Genomic DNA, 18,374 nt, shown 5'->3' with positions numbered 1-18,374 from the left:
GCGCAGGAGATATCGTTCAAGTACTGTAGGATTGAAATCCGATGAAAGAGTTCTTTATCATTAAACCGAGGCATGACGGCGCTCTTTAGGCATAAGTCAGGCAAATGATGAGTGCAAGTGATACATAATGTGCTCAAACGATTTTGGACCGATATTATGACCGCATACAATCAACGAAAGGAAAATAAATATCAACTAACGTAGCCCTTGAAACAATTTTAGAATAAATCATGTAGAATGTGTTGTGCGAAAAATGAAGCAAAAATGTCATGCAGCTTCAAAGTCGCCTGAAATTTTATCAGAGAAATCAGTTCTGTTGGCTTCTGTTAATCTGATCACGCTCTTGTTTTCAGGTTTTCGACAAATCTCTGAAGGGTACACAACCACCAAAAGGAAACTACGTCATTCTGCCTACGGGTGGGAGCTACCAAATTTCAAGCGACTGAAACTCTGGTATAGAATTGCAAAATCGCCCCACTGCAGCGCTGCATAAAAGTAATCGGCCTGAAATATCATATGTGGTCTATTTTAGCAATAATCTAAATAAATATTTACGCGAACCTGATGATTTTACCGATAATTTATTCCGTATCTTTGGGATTTTTTCTCTCCGCTTTCCAATCATCGAAATCCCGCGCGCTAAATTTGTAATATATGTGGATTTCTGCGTGGGCTACGCATCGCGATAAAGCATAAACTACGGTGTTGTCACGCACTGCGGCTCGCTGCGCAGGTAATGCGCGTAACTAATGGGGGCGGAATGCCTTTCAAGAGCCTCGACTCTTGCGTTATAGAAGAAAGCAGCGTAGAACCGTTTTAAAGTTGCCAGATGAGTCATGTACTCCTTTAATACTCTAGTTACTAGGTTTTATGTGCATGTCAATAGCATTGGTTTTTTGTGCTCCGTTGAGTGCTCATCAAATATTCCCAGATGCCCATTCCTAATGTTTACGTGAAGTTAGCGCGTGTAACCTAGAGGACATGTGCATCAATTTTGGGCCAATCCAAATCGTGTAAAATGCTCAACTTTTATCTACTTGAAAAGTGTTCTGTGATAGTTTTGCTTGAAATTGCAATTGTAGCATCCAAAGTGTTCATACATGGGCTCTGTGCACTTAAGTAAGCTGTCAGCTCACTAAACTTGGACTTGCTGAGTGACATGCATGTGCTGGAATTGTTGCTTTTGTTCCTAAACCCAATTTGTTCTATTTTTAATTTCTTCCATTTTGCCTGAGTTTACTCAAACTCAAATTTTGACCTCTGCCATAGGAATAAGGGGCCAGCAGGCAATGGGATATGTTCACACACAACATGTGCCTAAACAACAGAAGCGAGTTACACACATTGACATTTTTAGACATTGTACAAGCACAATGGAAGTAGAATGAGGTAAAGGGTGGATAGCATTGAAGTTGAAAAGCATTTTAAGTTCCACTCATTTTCAAGAGGTAGTTTTGCTACAGTCCTCAAAACATATGCACCACTGGACAACAAATTACTAAATTTTCTGCACCAACCTTAAGCAGGTGCATGTCAGACTCAGTTCATGCCAAATAGCTCTAGAATTCTGCTTTACAAACTGCTCTTGAGGCATCTTCACTTAAAGTTACAATGAATGCATACTTTTTCCTGGAGGCACTGCTTCTATGCTCTGAAATTTTTGGTGGTGAGTGCCAAACCTAGCAGATTGTGATATGCTGCATATATGCCGTGAAACTTTTGTTTCGATGAGGTCACCATCAGCGTTCTGGTGTAACATGGATTTTTAGCTGTCTGGCTGTGGGAAAATATGTCCTTGCACTGGCATGTAGTGATGATGTACATAGTGACAGTGTATTGAAGCCTGTTTCAAAATTTCTGTTAGGATGCAACTTTGTGATCTTGTAAGACATGTGGCACAAAACCCCTGCATTTGCCGATGACTGACAGCTTTAGCTATCTACTTCTTGACTTATATCTGAATTGGCCTTCAACATGACACTGGAATCACACCATTCATGACCCTTTATTTGTGCAATGCAAGGCTGTTACATTCCAACACTTCAAACTAGAATCACTGCATTCTTGATCTGGGAGAGATGTCAAATTAGTTGTCAAGCACCACTGTTACAGGTTCTCAGGACGAGTGTCATATTAATCTTGAGTCATATTTAGGGGTCTATTGGGTGCTAGCCAACAAGGATCAACCAAAATTTGGTTTTGCAGCATTTTGTAGCATGTTAAACCCCCTTCTGCAGTCCTGTTTGATAAAAGGTTGGAGACAAAAGTATGTGTTGAGTTGGGAAGAGAAACCATCCTTGTGTGCCTTTCATGAGTATGTCAAGCTTTACATCTTGAACCTGGCATTAAACTAGTAAGGAGTGCATAATCCAGTGACCCAGACACTTGTCAGACTGGGAAAAAGCACCCATCTTGTGCTGTGATTTAGTCTCAAGTACTGCATGGACAGGAATACTTCTGTGAGCCCCCACCCCCACCCCCACCCACCATTCACACCCACACCCACACCCACATCCACACCCACACCACCACCACCACCACCACCATCCTCACCACCACCCAACTGACTCACACCACTTGACTCTTAGCGCGGTCGCTGCCATCGGCTGCAAGCCATTCCTATCAAGGGCAACTTGTGCTCACACGTCCTGCCTTTTCACCGCGCCCTATGGCACCGCATCTAAGCGACTACAATGGCGTCGGAACCAGAGTCCACTCACAATTATGCTATGCCACCCGGAGTATAGTCAAACCAACCCCACTGGCTGTGATTGAAAGTTTTAATCGATTCCGTCGGAGCGAAATCAAGCGCAGGCATGTCTATGACACGCCTTTGTCTGCAGGATGGCATCGATGGAAGACGATGAAATAATTGACGGCAGTGGCGATGAGCAAGAAGATATAACACCAGCGGATATCCTTCAGAGGTTGAGACAGGTTCGTCTCAAAAGGCATCCATGTTCACACGCAGTGGCACCATCGCCTAGTTTTACTTTGAAAACAAGTCGTCATATGGGCTTCTAGTGACTTTCCCTCCCCCCCCCCCCTTATTTTCCCCCAGTGATATTGCCGACCTGGTGAAGCCGGCTGGCGCACAGTGACGTCGAGATGCTTGTTGCCTGGTCTGGTCTTAATGTGCCAATGTCGGCAGAATGGCGTCGTATAACCTGGTTATTGACCGCAATGGTATAGCTTGTGCTCGGCTTCAGGGGTCCCTGCGACAAGGGGCGTAAGGTTTGTGGGCGCTAAGTGACGAATGATTGGGCTACAGTGCTGTAAATCCAGTCTTAATCTGCTGTCAGGGTGATCTCGCAGTTTCCACTGTTTCTCTGGGACGTTCACAGGCTCGGCAGATGTGCCGCATTGTGGGTTCGATGTACGTGACATCTTCCATCATAATAGTAGGTCTTCACCTGCACTGTTTCAGTCGTGGATAGACGAGCGGATGTGTCCCGAGCTGTTGGAATACGACGGCGATGTCGTGGACTGCATGCTGGACCAGATCCATCAGATGGAGGCCAACCTGAAGCGGGTCAGCAAGACGGATTTCAAAATATCCATCCACAAAATGGAGGTGAGCGAGAGGTGGCACGGAAACATGACCTCGTCAGTCATTGCCACTACCCAGCCGTGATATGACGGTGACAAAGGGCGATTTATGCACATCACGCACCAGTGCTCGGCGGATTTGAGGACGATGACGACTGTCAGCCGGGTCAGCCGCCTTGGTGCGGGGACGCGGGCGGCGCACTGATGTGCCCGCCGCCGGCCAGGTGGACCGGATCCGGTACCTGATCGCCAGCTACCTGCGCTGCCGACTGCAGAAGATCGAGCTCTACCACCGCCACCTGCTGGCCAGTGAAGAGCTGCGCCGCCGCCTGTCACCCGAGGAGCTCAAGTTCGCCACAGAGTCAGTCGCGCCGTCATCATGACTCACGCCCGTGTCGCACCGGCAGGGTTAGCCTGGATAACGTGTTTTCTGATGCATACGTAGAGCATGTAAGACTCAGTTTGCTAAGTCATCAATTCAGCTGTTATCGATGGGTTTACCTTCGCTATCCGCTGACCCGGCAACCGCAACGCCAAACGACGTAGTGAGCACGGCCCGATGGGGCAGCTCGGCCGGAAGTGCTCATCCCCACGCCCTGAGAGCACCAGCAGCGGCTCGCCGGCTCCCTCACGCCGTCGCCTGGTGGGCGCAGGTTCCAGGCGGGCCAGGAGAGCCACTTCCAGGAGGTGGCGCTGCGGCACATGCCGTCGAGCGGCGCGTCAGCCTCGCAGCCCGAGTCGGGCTCGGAGCCGGCGCCCAGCGCCGAGGGCAGCCGACTGGGCGCGGCCGAGGCCACGGTGGCGCCCAGCCTCGACGCGCACGTCTACCTGCGGGCCGACGTCGACTGCGTCGGCGTGCTCATCGCCGACGAGGCCGGCGACTCCAGGTCTGTGGATCGGAGAGATGGGGGTGAGAGGGGCAGCGTGCGGCTCCGGGATATTGCAGGGGAGCTGGACAGCAGCGGAAGGCTGGTACGGCAGGTGACAAGCTATTGTAGTTGTGTAACACCGGGAGATGCAATAAACGCGCAATACCATGCTAGTCAAGGCTTTTGTGAATGGTAGAGGCCGATTTATTGCATCACCACCGGCCAAGCCGGTGTGACCAGACGCGATGCACGGGCCAGACCAGAACAGACGGGACCAGTGTGATGTCTGCGGACGCCCCGCGCCTCGCTTACCGAAGGGCCTGCGGTCCTCCATGGCGTCACTACATCTGTTGATGTTCCAGGACGGAGGAGCTGGACCTGGTGAAGGGCTCGCAGTACCTGTTGCGATACGAACCCATCTCCAAGCTGCTGCACAAAGGCGACGTGCACCTCATTTGACCCGGGCGGGACGCCGCTCAGGCGCCGCGTGTGGCGGCGGTCGACTAGCCCTGCGACGATGCGCCGGGTGCCGGTGGCGCCGATCCGCCGGACTGTGCCGGCTGAACTCGTGTGCCGTGGTCCGTGATGCCTACCGACGGCATTGGGACTGGATAGAACAGTGTGCGTTGCCTTGTCAATACTGTGTCTCGTATCAACGACGCAATTACAGGTGGGGTTCGAGAGTTGTGCCCGGAGCGTGAAGGATCTCCGTCGACACGAGGATGAGCGGGGTTGACTTGCCACCTGCGACATAGGGAACTACACCCGACTTCAGCGCCAGAGGCACCGCCGATAAGACCTTGGCCTGACACGGCGGCTGTCTGTTCCACGTCCGCCTGTCAGCCCCGAGCACGGACCCAGCCACCGCTGGGATCGCTAGGGTCGCGTCAACATGGAGTGTGTAGTTACCCGCCTGACTCCGCGGAGTGTGGGAAAAATTCAGGACCTCTTGGTATCTGACGGACTGCGCGTCGGAACGCCAGTTGGGCAGCTTTCATCAGGGGCGACAAATGAGATGCCGGCCGGGAGGCTGTAGTTCCTCACTCGATCGCCAAGCTACGGGCGGGGACCGTGCCTGGCGGTGTGTGCTGAATGGGTCGGCAGGCTGTCTGTACGCGAAATTTATCGCCTCACGATGTTCGACAGCGTACCTGGGGATATGTCTTGACAGACAAAACGGATCGTATTGCTCGGTAGCATGGTTCTGTGTGCAGGAAGCGGCGCTTGAAATGGTCGCACTGGCGTATGGTTGTTACTGCATACTATAGGAGCAACCGAAGCCACAGTGATTTCATAGATAGTTAAGATCAGGACGATTTAAGATGGAAAGTATGGCCCCAAAAGGCCAAAAATTCCATTGGAGTCATGTTTGGGGAGCGTCGTCCCATCAGTATTCTTGAGAATTGTTGCAGTTCGTCCCTTTTCTCAACGCGGAACACCACTCAACTTCGTTAAATCTAACATTGAATAGCTCTGGCAGAACGCTAAGGCTATAGCAGGGCTGGTCGCTGCGCTGCGAGATGAAACGATAAGAATCACCACATGCAATCGCGAGTGAATGTTGGGAAGAATTTGGGACGCGCAAAATGTAACCACCAACCGTCAGATTAGTAGATCCAAGCAGTCGCCATATCAGGGAACAATGGACTGAGTCGGACTGTGGGCCCGAGGAGCGGCGGAAAGCGCACAGGACAAGATCGAAACGTCTTCGAAGCCACAGACATCGGAAATACCGCGCAATCTGCAACAGACGTCGCTGGATACTATATGGCGTTGATGTTGACATTCTTTGGTGGGATCCAGACCCTCGAACACGTTTTTGGGGCGCGGAGGCATAATTTTTAAGAGGGGGTGGGGTGGGGGTAAATTTGAGATCATCGGGTGTACCTAGGCGCGCATTCAAGGAAACGGAACGTTGGTGCTCGGAGGTGGTGAAAAAAACAGAGGTCCGCGCCAGTTGATCTGGGATCAGGGGGCTCTCAAGGTTGTCAATGTGTGTATGACGTGGCCGTCATGACGGCAGTACCGCCAGTACCAGATGTGTCTGGATGTCAATAGCTCATCACCCTACATAGGATCCAGACAGGCAGCCCACGACAGCCAGGGCCGCCCTCTCGATCCTGCCCAGCAGCACCGACCCAGTACCAGACACTCGCGCGGGTGTAACGACTGGGAGGGAAGGTTACATGGCACGGATTTTCACAATAAGAGATTTCATTCACCCCCTCAAATGAATATACAGAACGCACGCTTTTAACGGCTTCCCATGCGAAATGTCACTGTTAGGTCAGTTTGCTCCCCACATTCCAGTATGACCCTTTCAATTCTGATCACCCGTCTCTCAGACGTAGTGACACCCATGATTTCCGGCACCGCAGAACCCATTTCTCACGCCGTTCAGTATTAATATTGTTCCTGAATGATCAGAAATGGAATACTCCCGACGAACCGCAGTTTTTCTTAGCGACAGCTGCCCCTTTGTTGTGTGGGTCGGGTCAAGTTGTAGAAGAATTTCATGTTATAGTGACGTCAAATACTAATATTTTAAATTAATAAATAATAAATAATTTTATAACAAAAAAATTTAAAAACTATGGAAAACAAAAACCTATATGCAATGATCACAAAAAGTTTAATAGGTATTTGTAAGTATTTACATTGTATGATATCATGTTTTGATCTTCAACAAATGCTTTGTCATAAGGAACGTTCATGGAGGTCACCAATTGACAGCTCTGACGCGTAGTGGAACGAGTTTGCCTCGTTTGTTTGTTTTGATAGAATAATATCGGGGCCAGCACGTGGAGAAGGGGTGGGTTGTTATTGGTCAGGGTAACGGCCTTTGTCGTTTGCGGGGTTAAGACATTGGCTTGTGCTGTGAATCTGGGGACTGGCAAGGGTGAGTTGTTTGCTGTGGAGGTATAATGTCTTGGCGAATTGAGAAGCGTATGAACGGAACGCCTGCACTCTTGGAAGTATTTTTGACTGCTTTTCAAGATGTGCCCGATGATACTGGTACCTGCTCGGACGTGCCAGATCTATGAGCCTGACTTGAAGGTTTTAGTGAGTTGTTACGCCATATTTCATCCAAGTTAAGAGTTACATCTGGTCTTTGTCCTATCTCCATATCTATCACTACCCATTCTTGGTAAGCTTTGTGCATCATGTCATTGGAGCTGTATTGTAGCTGTAGCCACACCATGGCAGTGTAGCTGTAGTGTAGCTCATGAGGGATGAGGAAGGGGCCATCCATAGGTAGTGTAATTAATTTTCAGGCATTTTCAACCCCCCTCCCCCCTCTATACGTGGTCATGCACTGATTGCACTAGGTGAAAAGTGAGAACCCTCCTCCCCTGGCTGTGGTGATAGTTTTAGAGATTCAGGATGACTTGCTTCATACTGGAAGGTAATGTTATGCTGTCCATGCCCCATCTCCACCTTATGCTTTGGTATTGATCAGTTCATGAAATCACCTCTGCCCTCCATGCACAACATAATTTATGGATCAGTCTGGATAACTAAATTTCTAAAGTGCTGCTTCTGATGTTTTTATCTTCAAATTGCAGATAATGTATCATCACTGACAGGGCAGACAAGTTCTTTTAGAACCAGCAGCAGAGCACAGACATGGTTCACCATTCCTACCATGCCACAATTAACACAAAGGTGTCAGGCATGGCTGGCCAGAGAGACTTGGCCCCAGCTTACAACATGCACCTTAGCCTCCCAACTAGATGGAGAATCCCACCCAGCCCATGATATCTTGCCTTGCTGATGATGAATCCAAGCAACCCAAAAATCAAGGAAATGATACAATAATGTGTTAAATTATCCAAGTGCACAGGTTTCATGGTTTTGCATAACTGCACTACTGGATAACAAAAAAATAAGAAAGACATGTTTCTTGTGGCAAAAAGGTGCAAAGGATCCTTGCCATCTTGGGTAAAACTGTGATGGCTATTGCCACCAGAACAGGGGTTGGTTGGTATGATGTGCCCTTTTGCCAAGTTCAGACTGTGTGTGTCAGAGTCAGAATTTCAGTAATGGGGAATTCTCTGTGGCTCTTTCTTGAAGCATGTTGAGTTATCTAGTGTGATGACCTATTGCATTAGGTCAAATAGAGTTACAATATTATTTGTTGTTTATCATTTGTAAGGGAATGGTTGCTCCACCCATTTTTATGCCACTTTTGAGATTTGGCCTTGCATAACTTGGGCTTTGGTTTATTATTTTACCAATGTAATGGCTCAGAACATATTTAAATAAGTCTAGTGTGCATACTGCAAGCAATGTATGTGTGTTCAGCAAGGCGCCAGCCGCGGTCTTGAACCGTTGTTTGGAAGCTGTGGTCGTTTACACGAGACAAGCCAGCCAGCCTGCTGTCCCCCTCCCCTGATGTTACCATCCGGTTATGGGATGCCCCCGTTGGGGCAGTGGGAGAAGAAGTCAAAGGACATGTATGGGTGGGGGGGGGCTCAAATTGACCCCCTGAGGGCTTTTCCGGGAAGTTTTCCGAACGGCGCGGCGTGGTCGCGGCAAATTTTGCATAGCTGCAGGCAATTTAATAGCGAATCGTTTGGTATCAAACACTTAAATGTACCTTATAAGGTCGCTGACCTATAGCAGGTCAAAGTCAGGCCATAGTTTCAGTGAAGTCAATTTCTAGGGAATCATTTAATCTGATGCAACAATGGAGTTTTGACGAGGCCATACATATCCGGGATGCTTTCAGAGGCAACTCAAATATTGATTGAGCAAACCACATTGACCTAAGGTCGGGTATGAAGGTCAGACCAAGGTCAAAACCAATCTGTTTATTACTCCAGGGCTTGCAGTATGGGACAGTTTCTGGTGCTTATTTCTAATTCATTGATAGCAGCAACCACATTATACATCTTCCATGGTTCTCATAGAGGTCATTATAGGTCATTGACCTGAATGACTCGGTTTAACCTTTTGTTTTTGAAAATATACTACCTAGCATAATCTTTGTTGCTTATTCAAATGCAAAACTCAGCAGTCTGGTATGATTTTGGTTGCCATGACCTTCAAAAGGTCAAACAAGATCACTGACCTTAAATGAGCCTGTGACCTTTTGATTGGAAACAGTTATGTAGGTTTGGGGGGCATTTTGGAGACCAACTTAGAATTTGACCTTGTTTGACCTTTTTGACCCGAACATCGTGACCTAGGAGCCTTAAACTCTGACCAGGGTGAGTTCACATACAGGTCAACACACCCTAAAAATTTGGTGTTTCTAGCTCTATTAGTTCCCGAGATTTTCAGGGGGCCAAATTCACCCACCCACCCAAGCGAAGGGTATCCAGCCGGCCACCCGGACGCGTGTTAAGCGGAGCGAAAAGGAAAGGGACAAGTGGGATGAATTCAAGTAAAAAGGACAAAAGTCAAATGTAAGAGTCTAATGAGCAGTCGCCAAAATGTATCACGGTCAAGGGGCTCCTGTAGAGCTTAGAGCGAAGAAGTTGAAATTACCCTCCGCCGACCACGAATATGTATGTGTCCAATGTTGCTTCCTTAACGTTGTGTAACCAGTGTGCTCTGATATGTTGAGGGTTGATAACTTAACATAAGTACTCTGAACTCGTAATGCCGAAAACCGGGAAATGAAGCGGTCCTTGGTTATATCCAAAACCATCATCATTGCTTTGGTTTTGCAAGGTAGCTAGTCAGCCATTGATTATTGACTGTGCAAATTTCGCCCACCAAAGCAAACGAACCACGACGCAGAGTTCGGCAAAAGCCAGAACGATCTTGTAACGGATTAGAGTGCAACTATGTGGTGACTATTTGACATGCTACACTTATTGCCGTGATATGTATCCAAAAATCAGCACTGCACCATTCATGTCCAGCTGTACAATCTGTTTCTCCGGTCGAACGTCGCTCACACTGAATTAATCGAGACATCTGGACAGCCAAAGCTAGCCCGTGCGTCCCGTTGACAGATTGCTGTGGTGGTTGTTGGGCTTAGGGGCTTGTCGTCCATCGATGTGCAGATTTCCCCAAAGATGGCAGATACGGTCCTTGAGCGCAGATTACTGTCCGGGCCGCGCTCAGTCCAGGCATGTGGCGCTCATATCTCACCATATTTGCCGAGGCGCGTAAACATGTGTCGCTAAACCACGATTGGACCATCAGCCGGTCCTGTCGTTCCGGGGAGCCGATAACGACGTCGGTATCGAGCGGTCCGGGGCCGGAGCCTCACGCGCGTTGTCGCGCGGGTCATGTATCGAGCCGGCGCCACTTTCAGTCGTAACGACGTTGGGCGCGTCAGTGAGCGCGCGCCGCGCCGGCCCCGCCGCCGTCCGCCGCCGCCGGCCATGCTGAGGTACAGCGTCATCGAGCGGCTGACGCAGACGTCCAGCGTCATCCAGCAGTACATGAAACGGCGCTCCGATGATGACGCCGGCGCGCGCAAGATTCGCCTGCTGAGCGTGCACGAGGTGGCCGACGTGCACAAGGAGCCGGGTGAGCCACGAGAGGTCCGCCTCCCTCCCCTTCCCCTCTTTGCCCCTCTCTAGCGACCTGACCGACCTGAGGTCGGTCGCCATCCACGCCCCAGTGACCCTAACCCCATTGCGGGCGCGGTCGGCGTGCGCTCGTCCCGCACGTCACGGCCGTGCCCGGGCTGCACGGCGCACAAGGCGTGGATGTTTGTCGTGGCGCCTGTGATTCATACCGTCATCGATGTCTGGCTGGTCCAAATTGCAGTGGAACCGTGCTGTGGACGCGGCCGGCGGCGGCTCGTGTTTGCTGTAGTCCACGGTGCTATCGGTGGCAATATCGCCGCCTCGGTCCGCGCCGGTGTCACAGCCCCGGCCGTCCGGCAGGCATCATCAGCGGCTACGTGCCGCACGGGTCGCCCTGGGTCTGCGTGCGCGGCCTCTTCCTGGCCACCAACGAGACCATCAACTTTTGGACGCACTTCCTGCCGTCGCTCTACTTCATCTGGAAGCTGGCTGAACTACGGCACTCGCTCGACTTCTCCGACTCGTACACCTGGCCCTACATCTGCTACATGCTGACCACCTGCGTGTACCCGTTCGTCTCGTGTGTGGCGCACGCCTTCAGCTCCATGTCCGTCAGGGCGGCCCACGTCGGCTTCTTCATCGACTACGCTGCCATCAGCATCTTCAGCTACGGTGTGGGCGTGTTGTACCGCAGCTACTGCTTTCCGAAGGACCTCCTGGGCACCGTCTATAGCGACTACTTCATCCACGTCTGCTTCGTCAACACGATCGTCTGCACGTTCCTGGCGTGTCGGTCGCGCTTCCTGCAGCGCAGCTTCTGGCAGAAGCGGACGCGGTTGCTGGCGTTCCTGGTGCCCTACGCCTGGGACAATGTGCCCCTGCTGTACCGGCTGCTGACCTGCGCCGAGACTCGGCCGTGGACGCCGTGTCGGCCTTCGGACGCGCTCCACCTGCGCCAGGTGGCCGCTTCCATGCTCGGCTCCTTCTTCTACGGCACGCACCTGCCGGAGCGCATGGCGCCCGGCACGTTCGACATCATCGGACACTCGCACAACTTCCTGCACATCCTCGGCATCGTGGCCACCAACGAGCAGATGAACGGCGCCCGGCTGGACATGGATGAGGCGCGCGCGCCGCACCACCCGGACGGCGTCGACCTCGACCTTTGGGCCACTTGGGGCGGCCTGCTGGCCGTCGCCATCAACATGCTGATTGTGGCCGTCTCCGTGGTGGCCATGAGCCGCAAGCTCGGCCGCGAGAAGAACTTCTGATAACGCCACCTGTTGACAAAACAGGATAATTCAGCTTGGGACCGTTTCCGACGTTAACGTCATCAATCTTGCGATGCTTTTGGATGAAATGTCTTTGGGTTGCCGAGTGGGTAAGTGATCATGAGCGCTGCATTTGAAATTATACCCTCACGTGTTCGTACAGCTCGGAGACGCGTGGCGTCGCATCGTCGTCGTGTCAACGTAAGTGCCTTAGCGTGCCGCTGCAGGGAATGGGTTCGTTTGACATCCGCAACGGTCAGTATCAGACCAGTTAGTTTGTGTGCAGCATGTTGTTCAGTCCTTACCGTACATAGGCCGTGCGATGAGTGACAGGTAGTCTGGTAACAGGGTAACGATTGATTTTTTAAGGAATTAATTTTTGAAACCCTTTTCAAATAATTTTGACTCCCTTTCATGTATTTGCATTTCTCTTCCACTTTGTGGTGACTGCTTTCTCCACAAACAGTGATGTGTTGGAGAGAATGTAGTTCATAGACCATCACATGCAACAAGCCGTGATATAATCTGAGTGATCAGGCAACTTATAGCTACCCATTGCGCAATATTGCATGACTAGAAGCAGATTAGAAGATTAGCAGTTGTTTGGTATCACATGATTGTAAGCAAGCTGATAATGTCTACGTATTTGACGATGGAGTGCTGGTGAAGAACACGTCGTTGGTGTTCGCAGTCACGGTAGTGCTACACGACGAAAGATTGTTTTTAGATGAACAGCCATCGCTGTTTCAACCAAGCCTTTGCCACGCTCTTACCGTTCTCGCATATCATTTTGTGTTGCCGCCTGTGGGTGCTACTGCCGTTTGTTTTTCCGCTGTGGGGCGCAGCTAGCCTGTGGCAGCCAGAAATCTTGAACGCAGCGTGAGCCTGCGTTCCTCCGAGCAGGGAATCGGTCGTTATCTCTACGTTACCGGGTGATATTGCGGCGGTGACCTTGGCCGAAGCGTGACGCGGTGGTGTGAGCGCGGGCGGGCGCCACGGGGTGACGGCGGTGCGGTGGCCCGCCCTGGGAGCGACTGGTGACGGCGGTGCGGTGGCCCGTTCAGATGGCGACTCTGGTGACGGCGGTGCGCTGGCCCGCTCTGATGGCGACTGGCGACGGCGGTCAGACGCAGCCAGCGCCTGACAGGCAGGTGGTTGGCCGTAATCCCTGTAAACGGCCGCCTCGTTCCATGTGGTGGTTTCAGGGCGCATCTTCGCTTGCTACCTGTCCGCTTGCTAGTCCTCCACAGCCCGTGAACTGCGCGGACCGATGTCCTTTGCAGCCCTGCTCTTCCCGCAACTCGGCACGCTGGCTGCTGCTTGCAAAAAACTGTGCTGTGATGTTATTCTTCTACGTGCTCTGCTGCTGGCTTGCGCATAGAAACCGGTAATGGCTATAGCTTGTTACAGTTCAGAAGTTTTGTACTGTAGAATAGGCCGTGTTATGTCGGGACGGGTAGATTAGATAAAGACGCGCCATGCGTTCACGGTGTCGCTGGAATCACATTGGGCGCGGAGTCGTCGCGAAACGGTCTGAGCGAGGGGTTGAAAGTTACTTGAAAATGTTTGCGGACGGTTGTCGACAAACCAGGACGCACTGTTCCTCTGCGTTTGTCTTCTGTGCTTTGCATGCGCGCGTCCTTTACACGTGCCCTTCAGAACGTGCGATGTGCGACTGTCCACGCTGTTGAGACGGCCTCGGCGCCGCCTCGACCTCGCTTGACCCGAATAATCCTCGTCGGCGACCGCTGAGCGCTCCGGCGTGGGGTGCGAGGCTGTGGCGAAACTCTGGCATGCCGCTTGTGTTGCATGTCGGATACTTCCCGCTCTCGTCTGGTTTCCCGCAGACCTCCGCCTTTTTCGAGCGCGCTGCCTGCACTGCGTCCTTGTCCTGTCACGTGGTCGAGTTTTGCACACTACCTCCGGACTCCGTCAAGCAGCAGCGATTGTTCGGCGCAGCACCGGGAACGGCAGGTTGCGCGCGACTGTTCCTGTCGGCGGGCTTGTACGGCGACTGCCGCGTTGCTGGCATACCTGTGATACTTTGGATAGTCGTTTTTAGCGCGGGTGCTCGAAGCCCCAGCGTGCTGTTGAGCTGCGGGGCTGCACGCGAGATAACTACGCATGGGACCGAAGCTTACTTTTAGCACTGTGCAAGCAATTGCACGAACGGCCAGGGTATCGAGTGTTCGCTTTTCGTGCGCCACGGTACTGTTCAGTGAAATAAACGCTGCATATTTCCCGCTATGTTCCTTCCTCGTCGCACTGGAGAACAGAGCAACGCAGCCGCGCATGAAAGCAGCGGCCGCCCGGCGCGCCGGGTCGGCTGTGACGCCGCGCCGCGCGCTGTCCCAGTTGCGCGGCGGCGACACGCGCAGCCCGCCCGACCGGCCCGTATCCACTTGACCTGTCCTGACCGGGTTGGGGCGCGGTGACGTGGGAGGCGGACCGGTGCGGTGGCGGCGGCCCGTGCCGCGCGCCCGGCCGTCGCTCGGTAACGGGGCCGGGTTGGCGAGGCGGCGCCGCCCGGCCCGCCCGGCTCGGCGGCTGTGGTGGCACGCGCCGCGGCTCTGCAGCACGTGCCCTCTCAGCGGGTGACGGCCCACTGGGCTGGCGTGCCAACACTTGCCCAGAGCGTTGGTGTGTACACGGACGCCGCCGGCTTCGGTCGACTTGGGTGCTCCATTGCCAATGTCGTCGTCCAGGGCCGACACGCTTCGTTAATTGCATCGCGCGGAGATGCGCCGACGCATAATGACCCGTGTTCAGAGGTGTTTTGATCTTATGTAGTGACGGACCAACGAAAGCATCAGGGCAGATCGATTGGAGGATTAGCACGACCGCGTCACGAATCCGGAACATAACTACAGATGCTTCGGGCCGTGCCGTCAGCGTCCGTTGAACCCGTGTTATCGCTGCCTCCATAACTCTTGTCTAGCACCGTTGCCGCCTTTTGTCGAACACCGTCACAACTGGTGAGCCGGCGGCCGCGGCAGCTGTCGTGGCCGTTCTGCAGCCCGTCGGCGGATCGTGCCTGCTCGGCTCGACGCCGTGGCAGTCCGCACTGCTGCCGAAGCTGGTCTCCTGGATCAGGGCTGATCCGGGCGTATCTGCCGGCCGTGCTGCTCTGCAGCGTTCTCTGTACACTGACACGGCAGCTGACCGCGGCCTGTGGATCAACCGATCCCGTGCGCGGCTGGTGGACACACCGCTCGCGTGTCGTGGTGGACTAACTAAGCAAACTGGCACTGCGCCGCTTTCAGTACGGGACGTTCATACCATTGTTTTGCAGGTAATTGGACGTAAAGTTGTTCTCGAATCTGAAAACCATACCAAACGATATCCGAAGCTATGGACAGTTACATTTCGTGCTGCATGTAATTGGTTATCGAGTAGCACGAAGACAGCGACGGTGTTTTGTTAGTACCTCGATCTTTCAGTCGACACGCCTCGACAATGCTAACTGATCAAATCGGTGAAGCCCAAATATTGACCAAACGCTTCGGTCTAATTGACATCAATTGTCGCCGCTGGAAAGGCGTGCCATTAGCCGCAATCATCGGCCCTTGTGTGTCCCACGACTAATCGTGCCTCATTGGTGCGCGCCGCCACCAGCAAAGGGCGTTTCACCGGCGGCTTTTACCGTCTGCGCTGGTAGAAATCGGCCGGCGCCAGTTTTTCGAGGCGCCGGCGTGCCCCGCGCGAATAGGCGACGGCACGCGGCGCGCGGCCGCGGCGGTCCCGTCTCCGCGGGGCGCGGGCGCGGGCATGCGGCGATATTGTTTAGAGAAATCGAAAGCCGACCTGGTGCGCTATGAATGCGCCGATCTGACGTCTGAACACTATCAGCTGGAGGGTGGCACCACCGAGGCCGCTCGTCATGCGGAACCACTGACTGAGCGCGCGCGGAATGGCTTCGATGGCTCAGGACTGAATACACCGCGTAGCTTTGTGGAGCGAGCCCGATATGCGGCGGACTGTGGGGAACCGCTGGCCCGCGGGAGGTCTTGTAGTGCGCCAGCACATGATGAAACTTCTACCGATCGTGGGATAGATTTTAATTGGATCGTCTGGCAAAGTCAGGTGCAAGAAGCTGGCGATCGAGCGCTACTTATTGGGTCTGACACTGTACGAACATGCTGTGTCACCGTTGAGGTGACCAACGAGAGCAGTGACGTTGACGTTGCAGCTCTAGGCACGAGGAAGTGATTAAGTCGAACGATAGATGAATGCTGAGTAGGAGGGAGCATCGAACATGTTGAATACTGCAAAGTAGCAATCGGAATAACGCGGGGGAGCAGAAAAACGACGTTTATTCCAGATGCTGACCATTACTAACGTCCAATTTGCATGCGACATCGCACGCTGCCGCCCCTCGATGCCCTTCCGACCTCCATTCTGCACAGCCGGGCGCGGTCCGTTTTCGTGAGCGACCGCTGGCGGGCGCCACCGGTCGCCGCCTGCCGCCTGTACCGCTATGGAAGCCATTGGTGCCCCGAGCGTGGCGCCGTGCGGACTAGCGGCAGCGGCCTGCGACCGTCCACCTCACGTGCGCCGGCGGCCGCCACCGAGGCGCCATGGCGCTCCGGCCCAACAAGCCGCGTGACGTGGAGAAGGCCTCCTACTATGTCTGGTTCCTGGGAGCGCTCGAGAGCCGGGGTCTGCGCGGCCGCGAGTTCGTGGCGCCCGTGGTCGACGAGCTGATGCGCAAGGAGCAGCACGTGGAGCCGACCAAGGTGACGCTGCAGGTCAGCGACAAGGGCCTCAAGATCGTGCAGCACGTGCCCAAGAAGAACGGCAAGGGCCGCACGGAGCCGGTGAAGCACTTCATCCCCGACCACGCCATTACGTACGCCGTGCAGGAGCCGGCGCCAGACCGCGACATCGTCAGCTGTATCCTGCTCATCTTCAACCCGGTGACCAAGTGTCCGGTGCACGTGCACACGTACCGCTGCGACTCGCCGGAGACGGCGGCGCTGCTGGCCGGCCAGCTGCAGACGCTGGCGGCGCGGCCCGACAACCGAGCGCACATCCAGGAGATCGAGGCGCGCCTGATGGAACGCGGCCTGTTGGCCGGCCCACCGCCACAGCAGCAGCAGCAGCAGCAGTCGCCCCCGCAGAAGCAACAGCACCACCAGCAGCCGCAGCAGCAGCAGCAGCCGGAGCAGCAGCAGCCGGCGCCGTCCATCGGCGGCTCGGGCTCGGCCAGCGCGCCGGTGGCCTCGCTGTACGACTCGCTGGCGGCCGAGCTCCGCACCAAGATCCACGGCCGCGACTCTGGCCCGCTGCTGCTGCCGCCGCGCGACTACGACACTGACCCAGCCCCGGTCGGCAAGACGCCTGTCCAGGAGGACTCCAGCGGCATCGGCTCCGACGACGCACCCAGCCCGGACCACCGCGACCGTGACCGTCCTCCTCAGGTGAGTCCCCAGGTCATAACAACACTTCCGCCCCGGCAAATTCCTCAAATAACCTGGTCGCTGCTCATCGAGTGAGCTCCCAGATCATCGGGGAACATCTGATCAGGCAAATCCTCAGATTGCCTGATTGTTTGCTCTCAGGGAGTCATCGGGCCTTTCGAACGCTCATCCCCAGGTGGGTCCTCGGATCAACCTCTGAAGGTGAGCAGCCAGATCATCTGGCCGCTGCTCATCAGGCGATCCTTGATCGCCTTACCGCTCCTCTCCAGGTGTTTCCTCGGATCACCTGATAGCAACCATCGGTCAGTCCACAGGCCACAGAGAACACCCCGGTACACCCCGGAGTACCCAGGTGACAGGTGCAACGCCTCTGGTGAGGCGTGAGGTCATCTGATAACGCTTCCCGCAACGAGCCGCCAAATGGGTCATTAGGATCGCCCTATCATACGATATTAGGCCCACCCCACCTCAAATCACCGTCCGGCGTTTTTGTGGTCGTGAGGCTGTCGAGTGCATCCCTTGCCTCCAGTCCCACCTTCTCATCGCCTGTTCCGGCATCTCTAGCTATTTAGGCGGTCCTCTCTCACCCGTGACATGCTAACGACTTTGGTACGCGAGCGGCGCCTGATCCGGCCGGCAGTGCGTAGCCTCCGGCCGCGTGCTGCCGTGTCGACATGGGGCGCGATCCCGGGCGTTGCGTGACTGGCGCTTCTGGAGCGGCGGCCGTGGGCGTCTAGCGGGGCCAGCCCTGACCCTTTGACCCACAGGGAGCGC

General features: G+C 54.0%; 2 protein-coding genes and 1 pseudogene across 3 annotated transcripts; all 3 read left to right on the top strand.

Moving 5' to 3' along the window:
• The first annotated feature begins 599 nt into the window (after window positions 1–599).
• Window positions 600–4,884, top strand: LOC119112631 (DNA replication complex GINS protein SLD5). Of its 2 annotated transcripts, none has more exons than XM_037236859.1 (6): window positions 600–733; window positions 2,844–2,937; window positions 3,428–3,574; window positions 3,774–3,910; window positions 4,203–4,436; window positions 4,781–4,884. In XM_037236859.1, the coding sequence occupies exons 2-6, from the start codon at window positions 2,845–2,847 to the stop codon at window positions 4,875–4,877; spliced, it is 708 nt and encodes a 235-aa protein (XP_037092754.1). In that variant the 5' UTR covers window positions 600–733; window position 2,844; the 3' UTR covers window positions 4,878–4,884. The 2 variants fall into 2 exon arrangements, with proteins under 2 accessions (XP_037092754.1, XP_037092755.1); XM_037236860.1 differs by lacking the exon at window positions 600–733 and adding an exon at window positions 1,604–1,666.
• A 2,349-nt stretch (window positions 4,885–7,233) lies between these two features.
• Window positions 7,234–13,209, top strand: LOC119112431 (membrane progestin receptor gamma). Its single transcript, XM_037236618.1, has 3 exons — window positions 7,234–7,317; window positions 10,690–10,907; window positions 11,270–13,209. Exons 2-3 carry the CDS (start codon window positions 10,760–10,762, stop codon window positions 12,178–12,180), a joined length of 1,059 nt encoding a protein of 352 aa, XP_037092513.1. The 5' UTR covers window positions 7,234–7,317; window positions 10,690–10,759; the 3' UTR covers window positions 12,181–13,209.
• Window positions 13,210–16,681: 3,472 nt separating this feature from the next.
• On the top strand, window positions 16,682–17,675 carry LOC119111345 (uncharacterized; annotated as a pseudogene).
• Window positions 17,676–18,374: the final 699 nt, after the last annotated feature.

The sequence above is a fragment of the Pollicipes pollicipes genome, unplaced genomic scaffold, assembly GCF_011947565.3.
Source record: "Pollicipes pollicipes isolate AB1234 unplaced genomic scaffold, Ppol_2.1 Scaffold_7261;HRSCAF=8764_pilon_pilon_pilon, whole genome shotgun sequence".
NCBI lineage: Eukaryota > Metazoa > Arthropoda > Thecostraca > Pollicipedomorpha > Pollicipedidae > Pollicipes > Pollicipes pollicipes.
This window is presented reverse-complemented; position numbering and strand designations above follow the sequence as displayed.